This window comes from Patagioenas fasciata, chromosome 3 (assembly GCF_037038585.1).
Source record: "Patagioenas fasciata isolate bPatFas1 chromosome 3, bPatFas1.hap1, whole genome shotgun sequence".
In the NCBI taxonomy this organism is placed as follows: domain Eukaryota; kingdom Metazoa; phylum Chordata; class Aves; order Columbiformes; family Columbidae; genus Patagioenas; species Patagioenas fasciata.
Window position 1 is genome coordinate 87,340,435 of NC_092522.1, and position 25,494 is coordinate 87,365,928.

Genomic DNA, 25,494 nt, shown 5'->3' on the forward strand with positions numbered 1-25,494 from the left:
GGATGAGAGGATCGAGTGCACCCTTAGTAAGTTTGCAGATGACACCAAGTTGGATGGGAGTATTGATCAGTTGGAGGGTAGGATGACCACACAGAGGGATCTGCACCACCTGGATCGTTGGGCTGAGGCCAATTGCATGAAGTTTAAAAAGGCCAAGTGCCGGGTACTACACTTGGATCACAACAACCCCAGGCAGCGCTACAGGCTCGGGGAAGAGTGGCTGGAAAGCTGTCTGGAGGAAAAGGATCTGGGGGTGTTGGGCAACAGTGGCTGAATGTGAGCCAGCAGCATGCCCAGGTGGCCAAGAAGGCCAACAGCATCCTGGCTTGTATGAGGAACAGTGTGGCCAGCAGGACTAGGGCAGTGATTGTGCCACCGTACTCGGCTCTGGTGGTGATGCACCTCGAATCCTGTGTTCAGTTTTGGGCCCCTCACTACAAGAAAGACATTGAGGTGATGGAGAGAGTTCAGAAAAGGGCAGCGAAGCTGGTGAGGGGCCTGGAGCACAAGTCTGATGAGGAGCAGCTGAGGGAACCAGGGCTGTTTAGCCTGGAGAAAAGGAGGCTGAGGGGAGACCTTATCACTGTCTACAACTGCCTGAAAGGAGGTTGTAGCATGGAGGGTGTTGGTCTCTTCTCCCAAGTAGCAAGTGATAGGACAAGAGGAAATGGCCTCAAGTTGCACCAGGGGAGGTTTAGATTGGATATTAGGAAAAAATTATTCATGGAAGGGGTTGTCAGGCCTTGGAACAGGCTGTCCAGGGAAGTGGTGGAGTCACCATCCCTGGAGGTGTTTAAAAGACTTATAGATGTGGTGCTTAGGGACACGGGTTAGCGCCAGAGATAGGTTATAGTTGGACCTGATGATCTTCAGGGGCTCTTCGAACCAAAATAACCCTACGGGTAGCCCCCGGCCGGCCACCCGCCCTCAATTGCACGGCCGCCTCAAGCCCCGGCCTGTGAGGGCACTGCAGCGCCCCCCGGCAGCGGCCAGGCCGCGGGGCGGGGACCGTCAACCCTGGGGGCGGGGCCCGGGCGGCAGGTGCCTCCCCCCGCGGCCACTGCAGGGCCGCCGCCACGTCAGGGGAGTTTCCCGACGCGGGGCGGGCTGGGACGGGCTCGGCCTTTTCTCCTCCTCCTCCTCCGCACCCGGCACCCGCTGCCGGAGACGCTGCGGAAGGAGCGATCGGGGGAGCGGTGTCCGCGGACATGGAGGCCCGCTATAACCTCAAGAGCCCGGGTAGGCGGCACGGCAGCCTGGCAGGCCCTGGCGGGCGTTACGGAGGCGGCCGCCGGCCTCGCCTGCAGGCCGCGACCGGACGGGGGAGCGCGGCCTTGCCGTGCGGGCTACCCGGGCCGCTGCCCTCGGCGGCGGGCGGCCGGGCCCGCTCGGGGGCTGCCGCGATTCGCGGGAGACTCTGGGGCTGGTGCCGGGGCGCGGCGGCGGTGGCGGGGCCGGCAGTCGCCTCCGGGGCGCGGCGGGAGCAGGTGCAGTGGCCGAGCCGAGGCGCGGTGGGGAGAAGGGATGGGGGCCCTGGGCCGGGGCGGTGGCGGCGTGCGGGGGGAGGCCGGCTGAGTCCGTTCTGCCTTCGCAGTGCGGTGGCGTTGGAAACTCCGTCCGAGCTGTGATTGGATTCACACACACCCTGGCTGCTTGGTGTGTGTGCCCATGCTTTTCTGCTGGTTCGTGTAAACGTACCTTTGAACTTCTGTCTGGTGCCTGTGCCCTGTTACCCTGGCTGTCACCTCCTTTCCGACTAAGTGCGTGAGGGGACAGATTGGCAGTGCTACCTTAGTCTGTGTGGCGTAAGTTTGTTTTACAGAAGTGTTACTGTACATGCACAAGTCTGTTTTTTTCATATGATTCTGTGTTAAATTTCATGCCTTATAACTCCTAGACTTCCTTGTGAGTTCTTGAAGTGGGAGAGTTGCCTCAGGAGATGGAGGAGATGTCTTGAGAAACAGCGCTGGAAGGGAAGGTTTTGCTTCCTGGAAAGGGAACTGAGGTCAGGTTGGGTCTCTCCCATGCGGCGGTGTTGGAGCAGCAGCCCCTTGCCTCTCTGCCAGGCTTCCCCTCCAGTGAGCTGTGTGAGCAACCTGTTGCTGCTGGAGCAAAACTTCTTCCAGAGCTTGTAAGGCTAGTTGGGTTTGTGTATTGGTTGCTGTCCTGCCCCTGCTTTCCTCTAATCTGGTTTTGGGAACTAGGTAGTAGCAGCTTCATGTTATTATGATGAATAATGGCTTCATTCTTTAATCACACTGTCCTATTACCAGCATGGGAGGTGAGGAAAAACTTAACATTATGATGACTTGTACTAACAAACATAAATGTCAGGTTTATTTACAAAACATGCCTCATGTGGATGATGTATCCATTGCTAAACTATGTCTTTTGCCATCGCACCCAGGTTGCTTAACTGAAAGATGAGAAGAATCACAAAGCAAATGATGTACTTGTTCAAAATATCAGGAAGACAGACCTCTTTATTTAATTTTTGAGAGATATGCTGGATATGTTGCATATGTGAATTTACAAGGCCACAGGAACATGCTCACTAGTTGTGGTTTGCCACGTCATTGGAAATGGTGGTTGCGTGCTGTATGACGTGCTCCTGGGATCTGAGTGGAGAGGGCAAATATTTATGGTTTAATTTAGAAATGTTCCTCCCCGCTGTTGTTACTAGTCCCCCATGTTTTCAAAGAAAATTATCTTCACTGGAATTCATTTTCAGCACCTGTGCCATCGCATAGCAAAGTGAACCTTAATTGACAAAGCTTCATACAGTGGATTAGCATTGCTTCTCAAAATTAAGCATGCTCTCTAGCATATTAATATCGTAAATTATTTCTTTTCTATAGCGATGCTGAAAGTCTACAAATGATTTAAATCACTATGATTTAAATTGCTCCTTTCAGAAGTCACTTAACATCTGTGAAGTCTTTTATTCAAAATGATGGGCAAAAAGGTATTAAATAAATTTGAAAAAATATTTTAAATAATTATTGTTTCTTCAACAGTTGTGGTCCATTAAAACAAATTGATTGTAGTTATGTATAGGCATTGTATTTAGTCCAGCACTTTTCTTACTAACCAGGTAGATAAGCATATGCAATTATTTAATATTTTGTGGATGTTTTACGAATTCCTATCTTGGTACGGTTACATGGGTGGTTTAATGATGGTATCTTACAGTTGCCATTCAGATGAAGGCGTAAGATGGAAATGTAGAGTGCTCTAATATGGAGGTGGTTTTAATTAATGTAAATGCACTGAAATACGTAAAACTGAATCCACCGTGTCTCCTATTTCACATGGTCGTGTCATCTGTGGCCTGAAGGGATGATTTTGGTAACTGAGCCCCCTAAGGCTTTAGAACTAGTAGCTGTCCTTGTGCCTACTGTTACTGTTGACTTGAACAGAAGACAAACCAAGCTGCTGACCTTTAGGTCCTGGTCAGCTTTAGGCATTTGGAATGTGTTACCTTGAGACAAAGTGAAAAAAATAATCATTTTGTACCTTAACAAGAGGGTTCTCCTGTTGAACTCCGCTTTTGAACTCAAGCAAACTCTGGTTGCAGACGGTGACTTCTGTCTGCTCAATAGTTTTAAAGAGAATGAATACTACTTAGAGTTTTAGCATAAGTTATTTTAATTATTATAGTAGGCTTTACCTGAAATATCATAGAGGAAAACACATTTTAAATAGGAGAATTTTGTTAAAAGAAACCTGTGTTTTTGCTGATCTTACTTTTAAACCAAATTCTGCAGCAGGGCTATGACAGGAGCTCAGGGCCTTCTGTGGTTATACATGGCTACATGGATCCCTCTTCTGTGAGTAGATGTGCTAGACCAGATTGATGAATGAAGAACAGTTAGTTGCTCTAGTCCCTTTCTTTTTTGTGTGCTCTCAAACAGACCATGTAAAGAGCAATATTTCTTCACAGCTTTGCCCTGCTGCTAATTGCTACTAGTCAATATATTCATCTTCCTTATCCCAGTTTCTCCAGCTAATGTTAGTTCATGCCAGTGTTTCTAAAGTCAGTAACTCTCCACAACATGGAACATGTTGTTCCCCCACACACTGTGTCTGTGTCAATGAGAGGCAGCCCAGCTGGTGCTCTGGCAACTCTCGCTTTACCACAGGTACACGTTGTGGCCACTGAAGGTCTGGGCTTGGTGAGGGTGGTGTGCTAAGCTGCTGCTGGTTCCTGCCAGTTAACCTCCGTAAGGGCAAGCGGGTATGGGGGCATTCACCTGAAGCTGTCTCCTCACACCATCTATGAATGTGGGTTTTTTATTTCTTCCTCAAAAGACCATTAATTTTGGAAGAGAAGAGATTTTACTCTCCACAATTCAGGCTGCTTTGTATTGCCTCAGTAAGGCAAAGCCTTTTAAGCTGTTGCTTCATATTTTTATGTCTATTTTTGGCACTTGTAGAAGGACAAGCTATTTTCTGTTGAAAGATTTCAAAATGGATTAGTCAATGTATATCAGCCTGCTACCATATGGCTGATAAACCTCTCCCATTAATATTAAAGCTCAGCTGACTAAAGCACAGACTTCATCCTCCTCATGCTTCAGGAACATCCCTATTTTCTGAAATTTATAAGATGGCTACTTGGAATAATCTCTTAACTTTTTTTTGCAAGAGCTGTGACCCTTAGCCTGCTGCAAGATCAGACACCAAATCTTGTAGTCACTCTTCTTGTAGTGACAGTCTCTTTCTTTCATGCAGGATGTTACCAGTCTTCTGAGCAGAGATTAGTGCGCACACACTTGAAGAATCATGAACAGCTACTTAGTTGACTTACATAGAGACCACAAACAACAGTGCATTTTCTTTTGTTTTGGGTGGGCTTTTTAATTTGTTTTCAGCAGACTGCGGGCATCCTTATCTAGAATTTGCCTAGTGAGAGCACTGAAGGATGAGGGAGAGCATGCAGAGAGAGGCATGGCACGTGTGTCCTGTAGTTGCTGCTCAGGGGTGATGCTTTTGGATCTTGGACACACAAGGAACATAACATGCCAAGATTGTGATCCTCTTAGACATCATCTTCAATACATTTACTGCTTTTTCTACAGGCTATACCTCTCTCTCCACTCCTTACTTTTTACAAATAAGAAGTATTCCTTGTCAACAAGCATGCACCAGTTCTTTGCTAATAAAAAACAGTTCATAGAAAATAGCCAGCAGGCATTGTGCTGCTTAGTACCTTCCCTGTATGAAATATAATTTTTTTTTTTTAAATAAATGTTGAATAGACATTAAAAATGATTAAAACTCAAGACATTGTTTGTTCTTAGTGTGTTCATCAAGCATCTTGCATTTGGTAAGTTTTCTCTTTCTTTGTGTTGGTTGAACAGTTGTTTTGAACTGTAACTGGAGGAAGAGTCCTGTACTTCCTGCTGCTCTGAGGGAAATGCAGACTAAAGTTCTGTCATTTCTGAGGTGAGAGGAAAGAGAGAATAGACTAATTAAAAGTATTATCTTTTTTTTGTTTGTTTGTTTTATTTTCTCTTGCAGTTGTCGGTACTTCATATGAATACAGGAGGCTTGTTTGTCTTGGGGAAGGGGGTATCTGAGACCCTGAAGATGTAACGCAGCTGGCACGTCTTTTGACAAATGGTGTCTCCATTTGTTTTGTAGCAGAAGTCAAAGGAACTGTGAAACCAGATTTTAAAATAAAGCAATTTTGGAAGCTATGGCTGCCTTACGCAGTTGTTCTGCAATTACACATGTTGGTTTTGTAAGAACAATTGCTTTGTCACATGAGATCAGCATAAAATGGGAACTCGATGAGTGGAGAACATCACAGAAGCTGTCAATGATGAGCAACTTTATTGTCTCTGTTTGCTTTTATTTAGGCAGAGAAGTGTGGTTTCTCTGGTATGGAGAAACAATGTTCCACAGATTATGATGTTTAGAATAGTGTTGAAACTAATAGATTTTAGTAGAGATGACTTCAAAGTGGTGATGCAGTTTCCTTGAGACTGAAGTTTAACTCTACCTCATTTTACTCATTCTTCTCTCACTGGAGGATGTGGATGTGATAGGGTGATCACTGACAGTATGGGAAGGATCGTTAGCGTTATGGGTTGCTTCTATGCCTGTTTATCTGTACTTCTGTTGCGGAGTTGCCAGAGCAAAAATTTGGATAGTCTACTGTCCCATCATAGAGACAGTAAGGAATGACTTGGAAAAGAGCTTTAAAGGAACAGAATATGTAGTATGTTCTCCTCATCAGTGGTTCAAGGACTTGTCCAACTGGAAACTTTATCTGTCTTTCAGGGATTTTGTTTTGGATGGATGTGACTAGGATGTGTACTTTTTTTATGAAGAAAGACCACTTATTTTGGTCCTAATGAAACTTTAAATGTGGTTTTGATTCAAAGTTAAGTGACTATAAACTGCTTTGCAAATATTTTTTGAAAATACAGTCACATTTTTTGTGAAATGATGTACAAAAATCTATACAGGGAATCAAAAATGTACTTAAAGACAGATGTGAACTTGTAAGGGTTAAGAAAGGTGGGGACAAAATGAATAAACACATGGAATGCAGAGGTAGAGGAGAAGAGCATTAGTAATGTGTAGCTCACTTCAAAGTGTGGTAATGTGGGTTTATTCCTACATGAGACCATTTGACACAATTCTGCAAAAGGATTGTAATTTATATTTATGGGTACTTTTGTCTCGAGCTTCTTTTCCCCCTTTTACTGTTTTTAATTCAGTAATGATCACTTACCATTCACAGCTTCTAAGCTGTCCAGGAAAATCACGTTCATAATGGAGTAGGCGACACACACTTAGTGACACTGTGCAGGTCACTGTGAACCTGTTAAGAGTCTCTGTACGTTTAGATTTAATAAATCATTCTCTAGAGAGTATAACACTACTGAAAAAAAAACCATTCTCCATATCAAAGAACTGTAGTAAAAGTATTTAGTAACTCTTCAGTCTGCTATGACCCTTTGCTTTAAGTATGTTTTTTTGCATGCCTTCATGACCACACCACTTAAAGTGATTTTTTTTTTTTTTTTTTTTTACTTAAAACATCAAAGCTCATTGAGTGATGTTGTCTTACAAGAAATCCTATGTACTTTACATACAAATTTAATCCTGACTTTTTTTTTTTGATTGTGTGATCTAGTCATTGTGAAGTTGAACTTGTGACTGTGATTCACTGTTATTTTTCCCTTTACATGAAATTTAAAGTTACCTTTAGTAAACAGGATTTCCTTTTGAATGCGAATACAGGCAGTTTGGGTGAGTGGGTTCCCAGATGCCTTGGGCTGCTGCAGCAACTAGTGGTGGTGGTTCAGCAGGTGACCCTGAGCACTGTGAGTTCTGAAGTCGGTTGGTGGTTACACCAACCACGTGTCAGGCATTCTCGGCTCAGTGGTCACATAATGAGTGGAGCTGGACAAACCAAAGCCAGCTAGATTTAAAAAGACTTACCCAAAATGCAATCCATGAGAAACGTGTCATGTAATTAGAGGGCCTTAATGCTTGTCTCAAATTGATTGTGTGGTTTCAATTTACTTCTTTTTCTAATATTATTTTCTAATGTTTTTCCTAATTATAGATAATAGCATCATTAATAGAGAAACACATAACAAAGATGACTTGTATTTTACCAATAACTTAAGTGGGCTTCATCCTAGAGAAACTTTGGATGAGTTTTACTAATTTTTTGGAGCATCTGGGATTTGAGAACTAAATCACATCCTTACTTATGCTGTCTTGTCAGCAGAGCCATGGGAAGAAATTCCTACTTTTTCTGTGTTTCTCCTTAGTAGACCTTTAAATCTTATTTAAATGGAAAAAAAACCAAAACAAAACAAAAACAAACCAGTCATTAAAAAATAAAAAGTAGAAAGCATTTGCTGAAGCAGTAGAGTCTGCCAGATTGTTTTATTCCTTTTTTTTCTTTTTTTGCTTTCTCTTAGTTAATGTGGGTAGCTGCATGTGATGCTGAATTAGGGGGAGTGTGTTTCTTTTTCCATCTTGGTCCCTTGTCTAGGAAATTGCAGTAATAGAGTTTTCTGCCTTATCCATGACTATTCTGTCTTTGTTTGGCTTCCTGATACATGTTCTCAGTTTTCTCATGGTTACCCTTTTGTTTTAGGGGAGTGTTCACTCTTGAATTAACTCACCTTGGTGCATGCCACTCTTCTTCTGAAAGCAAGTGTCCACACTTGTTGGCTGTGAAGCAGTGCTGGGTCTGAAGCTATTTCTGGTCCAGGCTGCTTTTCTTATTATTCCACGTTAATGAACTGGTAAACGTTAATGTGAATGAAAGAAGACAAACTGTTTTTCAGTGGAGCCTGGATGCCACTGCCTGTGATGTGACGTTATGGGCTCTGCCAGGTGTTTAATTGATGCCTGCAAATTTCTGCATAGTCCATTTGCTTTTTGGGTTGTAAGAAATGAAATTCTTGGAGTTTGAGCTGTTGTTTATAGCTGTCAAGAAGTGTGAAGGAGGAGAAGAACTTTTCACACTAGATTGAAATCAGAATTCCTCTGTGGGAAGGTTAGAGTAGCTTCCCTCACAGTGTCATGACAGTGAGTAAAGCCCTGGAGTCTGAGCATGCTGCACAGCCTACAATCAGCTGGTCATTCCAGGCTTTGTAAATGGACTACAGTTAACTTTCACCATAATGGAAATTGGGCAGTGTTTCTCCTTCTTTTTAATTAAATAATTACATGAGTGGGAGGGACATCCATGGTTTGAACTATGGAAAATGGATTAGGGAATCTATTGCTACCTAGTTGCATGAAGAGATAACTGGTACTTGTACTTTTTCCAGTAAGTAGGAGGGACTAAGAACTTTCCACCTAACCTTATTCATGAGGAGCATCCTTGAATTTCTTGTCTGTAGCTCTTATCTGTACTCTGCTTACTCTGCTTTTCAGCTGGACTGAGTTCTTCATAAGACATTAATGCATGATGCACATGAGTGCACCTGTCAGGACAAGTGATGTAACACAACTTACTGAAGGGGAAGGAAAAAGGCTATGCAGAAAAATGATGTTGGTGATTCTGAAATAGAAGATTGGAGAGGGTAACTAATGACTATCCTGAATTTAGGATAGGAGAACACCTGTGTGTCAGCACTCAGTTATAAGTTCAAATTACAAAGGCCCTGGGTAAATTTTTCTGGCTGGGCATATGCTTTTTCAAATCTAGCATAAAACTTTGTCTCCTTTTAGTAGCAGTGTGTTTTCTCTCATATCTTGTTGTGACGTCCTTTGGAATAATTAAGGAAGTAGTAATGTAAGTCACAAGAGGTGTCAGGGTAAAGCTTTTCAGCAGTTGTTGAAAGATGCACATGATGGCCTTTCTGATAAAATGTTGAGGTCTTGTACATCTTGTATTTAAAGTCTGAAACTTTTGATTGCAGCTATGTTTTTCCTTTTGTCTTTGGTGCAATTAATAATGTAAAATTACTTTAATCCCAGTGTTCAGTGTTGAGAAACTGTGACTGTGCGACGTATTTTTCAGAACTTTGTGCTTGTGTAACTCATTTAAGATTTATTCAGCATGAGTAATTTCTATTGTGTCTTGGTTTATTAACTCCAGTGAAGAAGCTGGGATGTGCTGAAAAAAAAGTAGGTGAAAGGAGCTCTTCAAGAAGTGTTTATGTACTTTTGTATGCAATGTGTATTAACTTTTTCTTTATTTCCATGTCTTTCTCTTTTTCAGCTGTCAAACGTTTGATGAAAGAGGCTGCAGAACTGAAGGATCCTACAGATCATTATCATGCACAGCCTTTGGAGGTTTGTTTCTCTATATGTTTGCAAGAGCTTGTAATTAGACTGTGTTACTAATATGTATACTCTAACTTCTCTATGCATATGTATTTGAAATGTACATATTTAGATCCTTTTAATATTGATTCAGTTCTTTTTTTCCTGTGATGGAAATCGGTAATATAATTCTATTTCAATGGTATTGTAATTTCAGGTTGTTAGTGAAAGTACATTAAATCAGTTTTACATTGCAACCTGAGTAGTTTTGTCATGCAGGTGTAATATGTTAATTCCCCCTCATCCTTCCTGAGACTACATAAGTGCATTATGTTTAAGTTCAGCTTTCTACACCCAAACATGACATCTGGCTCAGCTGCTGAGTTGTTCAACAAAATACTTAAGCCTAGGTGATCTACGAGGATCCACTATTTTGTGCACAAAAAACCTGAAAACATAAATGGGTATAATTCTGGATGCATTTTATTAGGGAATGCTTAGATTCCACTTCTTGAAGTCTCTGAAACACCCATTTAAACTTCTGGGCTGAGAGGACATTGAAGTTCTGATGGTTCAAAGCTTAATAGAAATCTCTTCTGATTTTGCTGGAATAATGAAAAAGGCAATGTTCTGTGGTATTTGGTTTGGGAGTTTGATTTACCTGTTCACAGAAATGCATAGCACACTTAACATGCTTATAGAAAATAGCATGTTCCTGAATGCTGTAAAATATACCTTATTATCGACTAGTTTTTGTCTATACCTTGTGTTTCCCCTTCCTGTGGCAAAATGTGAGGTTTAATTCATGCTATCGCTTGTAAATTACATGAAGGTCTTATTCCTTGAGTAAAAGTGAGTCACTGGGAAGAAAACAGTGGCAGGGAAGGAAGGAAATGCTGGAAATGTTGACAGTTACCGCCCATCCTTGAAAAAAATTGTAACTATGTGGACAGTCCCAGCCCTGTGATAGCAGTGTTCAGCGTTAGTTGAAGGATCTCATTCACTGACAGCAAGACTCATTTGGACTCCTAACAGCAGCTGTTGCTCTGCTTGGAAATGTTCAGGAAGTTGTGGGCATCACGAGATCTGATACATAAAGCCAAACACAGAACCTCAAAGAAATAGTGCTTAAAGAGAAGTTATTTATATGACCAATGAAAATAACATTCCAGATTTCAGAGTGTACCTGTTGTGCACTTAGGGACAGTAGCTGTTTCAAAATTGTTTATGAAGAAGCAAAGAGGATGGGAATTCTCTGGGGTGAGAGTCAAAACCCTCTGTTGACTTGGGGGGGCTGTCATTAATGTTCCTTCTTGGAGTGGGTCTCCCCTCAATTCTCCAGAAATTATTGCTCACTGGGGCAAAGACCTGATTTTCCCTTAGTTGACTCAGTTTTCCATCTGTCTGGTAATTAAATTCTTGTCATAATTGATCAAACTATAGTGAAGAGCTTGAATAATGAATTTTAGGGTTTCAGCAAAGCCAGTGTGTAAGAAAATTACCAGAAAGCTACAACATTTTATCGTTTTAATCAGAATCTTAGTATTGTGTTTGTTGTCTTACTCTCCATTTGATTTGACTTCTTAAAACTTCTACTGTGCACTGTTTCTGTTTCTTAAGCCTGTTCTTGTTCATTAAAATGGTGTTTAGTTGCCTAGTTCTTTGACATACTCTTTTTTTTGTTTGTTTTGTTTCCCCCCTTCCTTCCTTTGGTGGCATTTTAGGATAATCTTTTTGAATGGCACTTTACTGTTAGGGGTCCTCCAGATTCAGATTTCGATGGAGGGATTTATCATGGGCGAATAGTACTACCACCTGAATACCCCATGAAACCACCCAGCATTATTTTGCTGACGGTAAGCATGTTTACTGGTTTTTCCTTTTTATGTGATCAATTTAACTATAGGTGTCTTGAGAGACTCTTGGCATTTAAGGTAGTGTTATTTTTATAAGAAAGATGGCAGAGTAGAATCATAGAATGGTTTGGGTTGGAAGGGACCTTAAATAAAATCTAATTCCAGCCCCCCAGCCATGGGCAGGGACACCTTCTGCCAGACCAGGTTGCTCAAAACCCCATCCAGCCTGGCCTCAAACACTTCTAGGCACGGGGCATCCACAGCTTCTCTGGGCAGCCTGTTCCAATGTTTCAGCACCCTCATGGTGAAGAATTTCTTCCTTGTATCTAACCTAAATCTACCCTCTTTCTGTTTAAAACCATTGCCCATTGTCCTATCACTATGTGCGCTTGTAAAAAGTCCCTCCTCAGCTTTCTTGTAAGTCCCCTTTAGGTACTGGAAGGCTGCTATAAGGCCTCCCTAGAGCTTTCTTACTGCAGTTAATGTTGCCAATTTAAGACCAGAAGTCTTCCCAGGTGACTTTGGAGTACTATAATTACCTGAAGCTTTGCACCTAATAAATGAAAGTTTTCTCCAGGAGTAATCACGTTGCTGATGTAATTGTCTAACATTCTGTTCTCTCCATGGGCCCTCTTGGTCTCTCTTGGAGACATTGGTCACACATATAGGAAGGCAGACCTATGGTTTGGGCAAAGGCCCACATTTGTGCATAGTTTCATAGAGTTTTCATAGCTTTTTAGGCTCTCTGCATGTGATGTGCGGGTTACAGGAGCAACAGGAAAGCCACCACATCACACTGGGATGTGAGGTATCAGTTAAGGGTTTCTTCATGCATGAATAGAAGCAAATGGCAGACTTCTTTATTTAGAAAGCTGAAGGCCAGTTTTGTGAGGTTGGCAGTAATATAGTTATAAAGAATTGTTTGCATATAGATTTGTTTGGTGATGGTTTTTGCAACTTGTACCAAAACCCAGGAGTTAACTTCCAGCATGTTTTATTATGTCCTCCTTCTTCCTTTGAAGGCCAATGGCAGGTTTGAAGTGGGGAAGAAAATTTGTTTAAGCATCTCAGGGCATCATCCTGAAACATGGCAACCTTCATGGAGTAGTAAGTAACAATTATTTAGAAAATGTTACCTCCATCAAGCAACTGGATCTTTAAAACGGAAAAAAAAATCACAAAGAATGATTGTAGTGGAAAAGAGACAGATTTTGAGGGAGTAAAAGTATTGGAGAACTTGAGAAATGTAAAGTAATGAAAGAGAGACATAGGAGGATTTGGGAATGGTATTTAATAAATGCAGCGTGAAAGGGTTGAGAAACTGTGGAGTGATGGTAAGCTCTTACTTATTTGGATGCACAAGCATTAAGAATTCACAGACTATTTAGAATATTTTATTTTTTTTAATTTTTCTTATGAAAATACTTAAATCCTATTACTTTACCCCGTTTTTGTATAATCACTGAACACAGCTTGAATATTGATAGAGGGGAGTCTGATGATTAATTCTGATGTTGTGCTTCTGAGCACTCAAGAGGAAAGACAACATGGTCTGAGTTCAGAATAACTGAGTGTTTTCTACCTTTTTAAAAAATTTCATTATCGCAAAAATTGAGAGCACAATTTATCTAAGCCAGTATTTCTGTGTTTATATAATTTTATTTTTGTTGAGTGCAGTACTTGGATTATTTCTTCGGATATCAGTTGCACTTTTAAAATATCTTTGTAAGATCTTGGGAGTTTACTAGCAGAATACTCATCAACTTTTGTAAAGTGCCTTACATTTTTTTTAGAGTAGAAAATACTGTCTTCTAAATAGGAGCTGTAAATACCCTATCTCTATTTTGTGGTACTTATTAATGTGTTATTTATTTACCCAATCTCCTAGCAAAGTGTCTCAAATTCTTAAATTTCACGATTATGTAAAACAAAATGGAAAGAGAGAGATTGTCAAAAGAGATGTTTGAGATGACAGTTCTGTTATGAGCTGTTATTAGTCTTCAAGTAAGCTCCTTTCCCAGCATGATGACATAAAAGGAACAAATTCTGTGGTACATTGCATAAAAGAAAACCACTGAGCTTGTGTGCGCTAAATTGCAGAATTCATGTCTAATAGAAAATGTGCACAAAAAGAAGAATGCCTTATGAATCCTCATCTTTTCCTCCTCCCTCCCATTTATATGTTAAATTTGCCCTACCTTTTTTCTTCAGAACCTATTTTTAAAGTCTGGAACTGTAATCTTTATGTTGAAGCAACATTTTTGTGACAACTTACCTTCTCTGTGTTGGCTGAGGGAAGAATAAGGCCTTACCTTTCATTTATAGTGTGAAATATAAAAAATGAAGAAAGCCTTTCTCTGTATCAGAAAACACAGTGCTTGTATGAAGTTGAGGCTGCTCCTTTGGACAAAATGAAGTTTTGCAGGCAGAATTGCAACTTTCTATACTGAGTATAGAGTGAGTTGAAATAACAGTTGTTTCTGCAACCCTGTTTGTACCTCTGTTCTCCCATTTTAGTAAGAACAGCTTTATTAGCCATTATTGGATTTATGCCGACCAAAGGTGAAGGAGCAATAGGATCTCTAGATTACACACCAGAAGAAAGAAGAGCTCTTGCAAAGAAGTAAGCACTAAGTTTATTACTGTAGGTACACATATATGTACTTCTTTTAGGGTAAGGCATTGAGTAGAAAGTAAGTCATTTCAGTCTGTTCTTTTGAATTTATTCCAAATATGAAAAAGTTCTATGACTTATATATATATTTCTTTTTCCTGAACATTGTGCAAACTTTGAACTTATGGTCAAACAAAATACTTTGAGAGGGCTGTGTCCTTCCAGTATTTTGTGGTCAAATTAGAGGTTTGTCTGAAATTCATGCCTAGAGATGTAATTAACGTTGTGATGTGGTGGTAATTGTAGTGTGGAGGGAAAATAAGTATGATGGAATTGACAGTAAGTGGGGGAGAAAACACCAAAACAGTGATGCATCATTTCCCTTAAATAATAATGAAACAACAACAAAAATCTGAAGCAACTGCTTCTGACTGATTTTTAGGAAATTAACTTAAAATTAGATTTGTGGCTCTGATGAAATAATTAGCTTACTGAAGAAGAGGAAGGCGATAAATGTTGTTTATCTTGGCTTTAGCAAGGCTTTTGCTGCTGTTCTCCATACACACAGAGAAACTCTTGAAGCACAGCCTGGGTGAGTGGGGACAGTGAGGTGGATTAAGAACTGGCTCAGAGGACTGTGGTGAGCAGCACAAAGTCCAGCTGCAGGCCAGTCACTACTGGTGTAATCCAGGGGTCGATACTGGGGCCAGTGGTGTTCAGTGTCATTAATGACCTGGACAATGGGGCAGAGCGCACCCTCAGCAAGTTTTTAGATGATACAAATGTGGGAGGAGTGGCTGGTCTATCAGAAGATTGTGCTGCTGTCCAGAGGAACCTCAAGGAGCTGGAAGAATCTCATCAATTTCAACAAAGAGAAGACCAAAGTCCTGCTCCTGAAGAGGATTAACACCAGCTGACCAGCTGCAAAGGAGCTTGGAAAGGGAGGGTCCTGGTGAGACACCAGGCTGATCATGAGGCAGCAGTGTGCCCTTGCAGCAAAGAAGGCAAATGGTAACCTGGGCTGTGTTAGGAAGAGCGTTGCCAGCAGGTGGAGGGAGGTGATCCTTCCTCAGTGCTGGTGAGACATATGGAGTGCTGGGCCCAGGTTGGCCTGTGTCTGGGTCAGGGTACAAGCAAGATATGGACATACTGGAGCGAATCTAGTGCAGTGCCACAGAGGTGACTGAGGAGCTGGAACATTTTTGTGATAAGAGGCTGAGAGACCTGGGAGAGTTCAGCGTGGAGAAGGATCAGGGGATCTTATCCATGTGTACGAATATCTGAAGGGAAGGTATAAAGAAGGCAGAGCCAGGCTTTTCTCAGTGGCATCCAGTGACAGGACAAGAAGCAATGGGCGCATACTGAAACCTACAAAATTCAATCTGAATTCAAGAAAACTTTTTTTTTTTTTGCTGTGAATATGGTCAAAGCAGTAGCACAGATTGCCTAGAGAACTTGTGGAATCTCTATCCTTGGAGGTATTAAAAATGTAGCTGGATGATGACCTGAGCGATGTGCTCTGCTTGACCCTGATTTGAGCAAAGAGACTGGACTGAATTATCTCCAGAGGTCCCTTCCAACCTTATCTGTTCTGTGACTATACTTACATGAAATCTTATACCCGAGGGTTTGGTGGTGTTTGTGTTTTTTTTTTTTTTTTCCCCTCGATCTTTCTCCTTTACCTCTTGGAGAGGAGGAGGTACTTGAAAGATCATATCCCTATCTTACAAGCAAAGTTACTGTATTCCACATTGCAACTCGGACCTTATTTTGCAGGCAGATGTGAGCTTATTCTGCTTATACTCTGAGCCATTTGGAAGCTGCCACTTTCCTGTTAGCATGACACTGAGTCAAAGCTAATAAAACCTGCTGAGAGGCAGGGTTTTGGTCTTGCTGCCGTGCTGTCAAGGCTGTGTGGTTTCTCCTTGGCTTGGAGACCTGCCTGCAGCAGCCTGTCCTATAGACAAATTATGTGTGCAGGAGAGCAAAGGGAATGGTCTCACAGAAACTGGAATTCCTGGATTTGAGGTGCAAGCTTCTGGATCCAATTTAGTGTTAGCAGTGAGATCTTCGTAATTTACAATTCTACTTCACTGAGGATATAAAGTAGGTTTTAAAGTGCTAACATAATTAGTGAAGTATAGATAATAGCAATATATAAGTTAGTTACTAATATTTTCCTAAATTACATGGTAGAATATGCATTTGTAATATAGATAATTTTAACATAGTTTTTCAAGATAGTGTGATTTGGGGTAGGGGGAAGTAATTTTAAGCTACTGGTCTTGATATCACTTGTCATCCTGTGGATTGTTTTGCAAATAGCTTGTTTAAACAAATGCACAAGAACATTATGAGAACATATTTCTAAGCTATGTTGTTTGTGGCCAGGTCACAAGACTTCTGTTGTGAAATGTGTGGCACATTGATGAAGACAGCCCTCTTACCACTAACATCCGGAAGCGTGTCAAGCCAGGCGGACAAGGAGGCTAAAGAACTTGCCAGACAAATTAGCTTCAAGGTGAAGTAACAGTTCAAACTTTTAGCTGTGTTGTATAGAATTTAAAAACAAATATTGAGGAAAAACTTGTAAATTGCATAAACATTCATCCTTTCATAAACTTTCATCAATCACTATGTGGATACCAGTTTTTTTAGGACAGTCTGAAAGAGAAAAATAGAAGTCTATCTCTTCCAATGTGCCAATTAATAAATTGTGCATCTCAAGCACTGATTGATTTGCTTGAACTGCCTAACTATGTTGGTTTTACTTCCATGTTTTCAATCACTAATAACTTGATTAAATTCTCCAGAGTTAGTCATATCATAAAAGTTGTAGGGAAGTTTGGGCAAAGCTAACCTAATTATTTTTCCTTTGTGATTCCCCCCCTGCCTTTTGACTTATGGAAGGAATAAAAGATATTCCTGCTGAGAAATGGTTGCAGATTCTTTTGAACTGCTCTGCAGCTGAAGATACTGAAAGCTGAACTCTGGTATGGAAGTTGCTGTTACCCAAAAATGTGTTCTCTAGCTTGTGTTTCAGTGAAAGTGAGATTTGTCTAGCCAAATACGTGCCCTAGAAAATTGCATGTCTTGCATGCACAGTATTGGTTTTCACTGGGTTTTCCACTAAACTCTGAAATCAGCTGCTAAGGAAAGCTACTACGCATGAGGGCAGGGAACTACAGTGAAATAAATTATGACAGTGTGGCATTGGTGCAGAATACATCCTCACTAAGCTCACGGATGCTGATGTGTCCCCTTTTATCACCAATGTTTTCTTAACACTGTCCTAAAGACTACTTTTGTGTGTGTATGTACCATGAGAGTTAAGATTGCCTCCTGCGGAGCATTACTGCCAGTTTGGCAGTGTTCCTGTGTGATCTCAAATCTAGACATGTTGATGTGGTTTGGTCTGTGTGTGATAACGCTTAGGAAAACACCTCAAAGTATCTTACAAAAATGAGGAGATACAGGGGCAAAGTCTTAAAGCTGAGCTGCTCAGAGAAGCAATGGACTACCTGCTCCTGGCTTTTTTATAATATATAAGGGTTAAAAAGTGTAGGATTAATTTTTACTGAAGAACTGCTAATCTTCATGACAGAAATTCTAGAAATATTAGAGGTGGGTTTTTAAATTATTTTTTAGAAAGAGCTGCTAACTTACATCTTGTACCTTTTTCAGTTTCAAGGAGTTTGCTTTAGTCGATGAGGACTGGGTTAGGGAACAATTAAGTAGTCTGGACGTCCATAAATCCATGGGTCCAGATGGGATGCACCCGCGGGTGCTGAGGGAGCTGGCTGAGGTCATTGCTAGACCGCTATCCATCATTTTTGCCAAGTCTTGGGAAACGGGAGAGGTGCCCGAGGATTGGAGGAAAGCAAATGTCACTCCAGTCTTTAAAAAGGGCAAGAAGGAGGACCCGGGTAATTATAGACCGGTCAGCCTCACCTCTGTCCCTGGGAAAGTAATGGAACAGCTTATCCTTGGTGTCATCTCAAGGCACATCAGGGATAAGAGGGTCATTAGGGGCAGTCAGCATGGCTTTACCAAGGGTAAGTCATGCTTGACCAACCTCATAGCCTTTTATGAGAATGTAACAAGGTGGATGGATGATGGCAGAGCAGTGGATGTGGTCTACCTTGACTTCAGTAAAGCCTTTGACACAGTCCCTCACAGCATCCTCACAGCTAAATTGAGGAGGTGTGGTCTCGACAATAGAGTAGTGAGGTGGGTTGCAAACTGGCTTAAAGAGAGAAGCCAGAGAGTGGTGGTCAATGGTGCGGAGTCCAGTTGGAGGCCAGTATCTAGTGGAGTGCCTCAGGGGTCAGTACTGGGGCCAATATTATTCAATATATTCATTAATGATTTAGACGAGGGAATTGAGTGTACTATCAGCAAGTTTGCTGATGACACTAAGCTGGGAGGAGTGGCTGACACGCCAGAAGGCTGTGCTGCCATCCAGCGGGACCTGGACAGGCTGGAGAGTTGGGCGGGGGATAACCTGATGGAATTTAACAAGGGAAAGTGTAGAGTCCTGCATCTGGGCAGGAACAATCCCAAGTTCCAGTATAGGTTGGGGCATGACCTATTAGAGAGCAGTGTAGGGGAAAGGGACCTGGGGGTCCTGGTGGACAACAGGATGACCATGGGCCAGCACTGTGCCCTTGTGGCCAGGAAGGCTAATGGCATCCTTGGGTGTATTACAAGGGGGGTGGTCAGTAGATCGAGAGAGGTCCTCCTTCCCCTCTACTCCGCCCTGGTGAGACCCCATCTGGAATATTGTGTCCAGTTCTGGGCCCCTCAGTTCAAGAAGGACAGGGAACTGCTGGAGAGGGTCCAGCGTAGGGCAACAAAGATGATTAAGGGAGTGGAGCATCTCCCTTATGAAGAAAGGCTGAGGGAGCTGGGGCTCTTTAGTTTGGAGAAGAGGAGACTGAGGGGTGACCTTATTAATGTTTATAAATATATAAAGGGTGAGTGCCATGAGGATGGAGTCAGGCTCTTCTCAGTGGCAAACGATGATAGGACAAGGGGCAGTGGGATCAAGCTGGAACACAAGAGGTTCCACTTAAGTTTGAGAAAGAACTTCTTCTCAGTGAGGGTAACAGAGCACTGGAACAGGCTACCCAGGGAGGTTGTGGAGTCTCCTTCCCTGGACACATTCAAAGTCCGCCTGGACACATTCCTGTGCGACCTCACCTAGGCGTTCCTGCTCCAGCAGGGGGATTGGACTAGATGATCTTTTGAGGTCCCTTCCAATCCCAAACATACTGTGATACTGTGATACTTAGGGCATCAGTCTCTAAAGAATATTGGTGTGTTCCATGTATCCACATACTTAATTGCACTTCCTAAGAACAGCGCTCAGCAAGGGAAAAATGAACAAAATCCTCAGGTTTCTACAGCCTTTTACAATCCATTGTGGGTTTTTTTACAAGGTATATCAGTTCCGTCCTCTAGTTGCACCTTCCATCCCTTTCTCAAATCAAATTTTGGGGATTATTTTTCAAATTTAAGCTTCCTGCTTCCATGCATTGCTTGACTTTGTTTACATGTGATTGACATGAGGCTGAGGCATTTGGTTGATGTCTTTGTAGTAAACTAATAGTATGAATTATTATCAGGGAATAGAGTATTTTTAGTCATTTTGATATAGTCCATGTCAATTTATGGGGTAAGATTTAATGTCAGATTGCTGATTGAGTGTATAATTTGAGAGAGTCTCTCTGCTATCGGACATGCTAGCTATCTCTGCATTATCTTGATCCTTATAGAAGAAATTTCCTAACTTTTTCTAGGTGATCTTGGGATTATGAGAAATTATTTCATACCAGCATTAAGTGAAATGGTAACTTATTAAAAAATCACCATGTGTGGTATTGAGAAATGAAGGTTAAATTCAGGAGAAAAAATAGCAAACCACATTTGCTTATTATATTTTCTTGCTTCTGTTAGCCTCCACCTTTGTTCCTGTCTGTTTTAATAGAAAACTACATTTTTGAAAAAATCAGGATTACATTGACTTGCAAATTGTTTTGTTCATTTCAGGTGCTGTACACTATAAATTCCATTCCACTTAGAAGGAGAAAAAAAAGAAAGAAAAATACATGACTAATAGCATACACATTACTGTAAAACAATATGATTTATCTACATGTTGGCTATCACAAGGCATATTTTGTAGTAAAAATAATTCTCCACTCACCCTCATGATTACTTTTGAATATGTTGATCTTCTTTCCTTGCTGTCTGTGTTCTCTCCAGCTTTTCTGGAAGCAGAGGTAAGGGCTGGAGAAAAGAAAGACCAAGTGACAAAAAAGATATCTTGGTTTTGGGAACTTTCAGGTGGTTTATTTTATTAGCATGACTTCAGTCTGGCATACTAGGCTTAGTACTTTCATAAACTAAACTAAATCAGATGTGAATTTTGTAGTGTATGTGTCTTATAGAGATTAACAGTAAAGATGAAATGAGCTCTTTTTGGGAAAATCAGAGGTATGAAGAGTAGTGGTGACAGGTTCTGGAAAAGGAACGGGATGTGGGAGAGGAAAATTCACCCTGCGGGTTGTCAAAGGCTGGAGTGGGCTACTCAGAGAGGCTGTGGAATCTCCAGCTTTGGAGATACTCAAAACTCAACTGAACATGACTCTGCTTTGGGGAGGGAGTTGGACCAGGTAACATCTGGAGTTCCATTCCAGCCTAAATCAGTCAGAATCCTGTGTTGCTTTCTTGCTGGTCCATATTTGAGACATAACATGTCCTATCTAATACTAGAGTTCATAATAGTCAAGTGCAAAAGGAAAGCACTGTTGTCAGATTATAACTGGTTTTAAATCTTAAATTCATCTTCAGGTTGTTTGTGACATATTTTTCAGATTCTCCTGCGATAATATACATCAAGAAACGGAATTCAATTTCTTCAGACAAAATAGTATCATGAAATAATATTATCTTGTGATCTTTTCAGCTTGTTGTAACCATAACTGGTTGGTTTCTAATACACTGTTTGTATTTCTTACTACTACTACTGCTACTTATATCTGCGTCTAAAGACAGAGATTAGATTTGGAATTGTCATTTTTATAATAAATTGAGATCTAGATACATTACTTGGGAGTGGACTTGCTTGCTGATAAAAATTGATATGTTTGTGACCTTTTTTTTTTTTTTATATGTGTAAATTTTAAAGTGTTTCAGTTCAGGAGTATGATGCTATGTCCTCTTCTGTTCCTAAGGGATTATTGCAGGCACATACACTGTTTTCACAAGAGGTTTGTTTGTGATCCTCTGTGTGTCACTATTGATATCTTGTCTCAAATTTCCAAAAGCATGAAGCCTAAATTCTGGGAATTGATGCTTATTAGACATTTTATAAGTGCATACAAAAGCAGTATCAAAGGCTTGTATTTTTTTTTCTTTTGCTCTGCTTGTGCTGAAATTTAAATACTGGAGTCTGAGGTGTGTGTGCCTGATACGGTGTAGTGCCGTATATAGGTGCACACTCTGGCTGTGAGGCAACTTTGGTACTAGAACCAGTATAGCCACATTAAATTAGCACTTACCAGAGGTTAATTAGCCCTGCTGAGATACAGGATATGTTAGTTCACTTGTAACAGCAGTAGTCAGCATTCACTTAAGTACATGAGAAACAGAAGGTTTAAAAAATGCTGTTATTTCTGGCATAATGTTGTCCTGGGTCTTCTAAAGAATTTTCTTTTTTGCTCTACATCTGCACAGTTTTAAATGTTATACCTATTATGTGCAAACAAATTTAAAATTGTTTTCTAAATTGATGTTTGCACAGCTGTAGTCTTCTCTAGTCTTATTTCTAAAGATTGAGAATTTCGCACACCTGTTGGTGTGTGATTGAAATGCATTTGACGTACTTGATTGTTCAGTAAGTCTCATTCTCCACACATTGAAATAGGCATTCCAAAATAAGCCAAATTTTTGGAGCGATTTTGAGCTTGTTTCTGAAGCGTACGTATGTACTCCTTGTAGGCAGAAGTCAATTCATCCAGAAAGTCCAGTGCTGGGCCCTCAGACATGTCGGGACTGAACCACCCTGCTGCTTCACGCGAGCCCCAGCAGGATGGTGCAGCTGCAGCGTTCCAGGATCCAGCGGCTGCAACGGTACAGTCCACCTTTGAGTTTTATCAGTGCAGCTGCAGGTGTAGTCTGGACATTAAATCAGTACAATTCAGCTCATTGGGGGCTTGCTTAAGAGTATGTAGTTCACAAATTTCTTCTAGAACTTCTGCAACCTTTTATATAAAATCTATTTCTAAACTTTAGGAAATAGTATGCTGAATCACTTTTAGAAATAGCAATCTCTTTGCTTTCACTTCCTTCTCTTACAAACAATAAATAATGTTCTTTTAGCAATTCTTGTTCTCAGTAGTTCCTTTAACGTGTGCGTTAACAGTTTGGTAAAATATTGCGGTGTCTGAATTTACCATCTGCATAATATAGCAAAGTTTTTTGCAATAGAATTCTTAGCCAGAGCCAAGAAAAATGTTTCAGTGGTGATTTGTAGCTTTTAAATATTAAAGGGTATCTCACCTCTTAAGTAGATCTGACTAAAGCATTCTTAAAATTTGAAGTATGGCACGTCTTAATACTGTGAGGTGTAGAGCTTACATAATGGTTTTAGGAGTGACCGAGGCTTGGTGATGGGCCAAGGCAGCTGCTGTTGTGACTGTGGCAAATGCAATCTAAATTCACTGATAAATTGCAGACAAATCCCAGCTAAGCTGTGTTTTTTAGAGAGGATGGGGCAGCAGATCGTTTAAAAAAACTAAAACACATCAAATAACGTCAGACCATCTGTTGCGTGTTTGCAACATGTTTTCAAGCTATGTAGAAATATAAACATGCTAATAGCATAGTGTGTGTTGTTTTTTTTCTTTCCTCACAATAAGGATTTTTCCAGATTGTTCAGGATTTAATAAACCGTTTTATTTTATTCTTATTACCGATCCTGGCTAATATAGTAGAACTAGCTAAAATGCCAAGGCATTATTACTATCATTTCCTTGAAGGAAAAGAGACTGATTTTTTTTTAATTAGTCTCATTTGTAAGAAATTTGTTTTAATCAGTTATGCTGATTTCATAAGTAATGATTAACTTAATTTTCAACAAACAGTCCCATGTAAAATGAGACCTTTAAACATATGAATGTGTGTAAAACTATATGTGATAAACTATAAATGATGAAAAGTGGATTCCTGTTTTACATGGATCAGACTGTTGCACTCATGATTGTTAGTTTGAGTTTGAAGCAATAGGCATGTTTCTGAGCTGCCACATTTTGAGTGTTAGGGATTTTCTGGAGCCATTGGTGAATGAAAATTTATAGCCACACAGTGGAAGAAAGAAATGTCTGAAGCCAGTGAAGAATGGTCTTCTAAAACACCTCTGGCTAGACTACTTCTGACAATATACATATCTTCTTTTTTTATTATTTGTAATAACTGTTGATGTCTACTCAGGGCATAGTAATGGTACATTACTCCTTCTTGAGCATTCAAATAGCAAGTAAAATTGCTGGAAGTTGGCTTGATAAAAATATTTGCCCTTAGCATTAAGAAAATGAGATTCTTCCACATCTAAGCAAAAGAATGTTTTTGAATAAATATATTTTTAGATACTGAGGTTGTACTTGGATCCAGAGTAAGTCACCTCCTGTTCCAGTGGTCACCTAAATGTCGGTACCAAACTCTCATCGCAGTCCCTGGGACTGGTTGATGGAGGCTGGAGGGCTCTGCAGCTCCCCAGGACACGGAGGTTGGTTGACACCATTGCTCGCTCTGTCCCGCTAGTTGCACTGATTAACTCCACATGGACTATTATGGGAGCCTGAACTCCTGCCGTGGCTGTGACAACCTACATTTAGTGTGTTTATGTGGAATGATGTCCCACCTTGGTGCTTATAGTCGATGAATAAAATCATAATTCTTACCAAGTATCAAAGTGACAAGCTAAAAAGTGTGGTTAAGACTTTTTTCTAATAACCGGGGAATACATTAAACCTCAGTACACCTGTTATTAAACAATATACTGTAGTAATGTCCTGCACTGATATACTGACTGGATGAAGTGTTGGAATGAGGAATAAAGAAAGAAAGAGTGTAACTGAAGTCAACTAATCTTGAACTGTTGAGGGAGGTTTCTGTGAGAAAACGAGACTGTGTTCTGATACATGGGATTTATAGAAAGCCTTGCTTTTAATCATATGTTCTGAATGATGTGTTGTTAAAAAGTGTTTCCTTTTATCACTGTGAGATGGTGTCTTAAGTTTTGTAATAGTATGCCAACATCTTTAAATGTCTTGCTGATCAGGGGTACTTGGCCTGACTTTGATTAATCACACAATATACGTATTTCTTATTAGCCTTTAAGTTGTGCTGTGTTGAACTTCAACCGTTCTTCAGCTGGAAGTTACATGGACAGCCAAGTATTTCCCCTATTCTTGTATCTTCTTATTTCTGTGTGTGTCTGAGATCATGAGTATAACTGAAAGAGGCTTCAGTAATCCAGAGGATTTATATGGTTCTGAGTTCCTAGAGTTTGCTGTATTTTTTAAAACATCCCTTCCAAGATGATTATTTAATACTTCCAGCATTCTGATAAAATGTTTAAAATAATGGCCTGGATACATAAGTGATGCAGTGAATGCTACAGTTCTTCACTGGACTGAACATAGTACAGATTTCCTTACTTGTATTTTGTTATATGATAGGACTTTTTGTTAATTCTAATACATGTACATTTTACTAAACTAGCCTTATTTGTCAAGCTCTCATGTCTTTGGAGCAAAGTTTTCTACCACTTCTAACAGTTTTGGAAGTTTCAGAAATAATATGACATGTAAAGTGCATATTCAAGGACTGTGAAGATCAGATTATAAAGGTGGCTCAATGTAGCTCATGTTATGTATATTTTTTTTTAGTCTATTAAGCCCTCATTCCCAAAATTTCCAGTATGGTTTCACAGAAAATGACTTAAAATTGGATGGAAATTGTGAAGTGTTGCATTAGTCTAAAAATATTGACATTTTTGCCTAAGGAGAATTTAGAAGTGAAGACAAGATTGTGTGTTTTGTTTTGTTTTTTTAATTTATAATCTGCCATTTTGGGGATTCTTAATTATTAAGTTTTAAATAATATACACACCTAGATAAATATACTTTTTTTTTTAAGTTACACTAGCATCTTGTCCCAAATTTCTATCAGGTAATGATCATTCCTTTCTTATCTAACTTGCTTCTG

At 40.4% G+C, this 25,494-nt stretch overlaps 1 protein-coding gene across 3 annotated transcripts in view; it reads left to right on the forward strand.

Annotated features, from left to right (window-relative positions):
- Positions 1-1,061: 1,061 nt before the first annotated feature.
- The window catches only part of UBE2J1 (ubiquitin conjugating enzyme E2 J1), a 28,380-nt gene continuing 3,947 nt past the window's right edge, over positions 1,062-25,494 (forward strand). The window contains exons 1-7 of one of the 3 annotated variants that reach the window (XM_065835749.2): positions 1,062-1,239; positions 9,707-9,780; positions 11,475-11,606; positions 12,629-12,713; positions 14,124-14,229; positions 16,612-16,741; positions 22,225-22,356. In XM_065835749.2, the coding sequence (XP_065691821.1) occupies positions 1,209-1,239; positions 9,707-9,780; positions 11,475-11,606; positions 12,629-12,713; positions 14,124-14,229; positions 16,612-16,741; positions 22,225-22,356 (690 nt within the window). In that variant the 5' untranslated portion in view covers positions 1,062-1,208. Of the gene's footprint in view, positions 1,240-5,424; positions 5,449-9,706; positions 9,781-11,474; positions 11,607-12,628; positions 12,714-14,123; positions 14,230-16,611; positions 16,742-22,224; positions 22,357-25,494 lie in introns of those variants that run through there. The other 2 variants (XM_065835750.2, XM_065835751.2) reach the window with 2 other exon arrangements.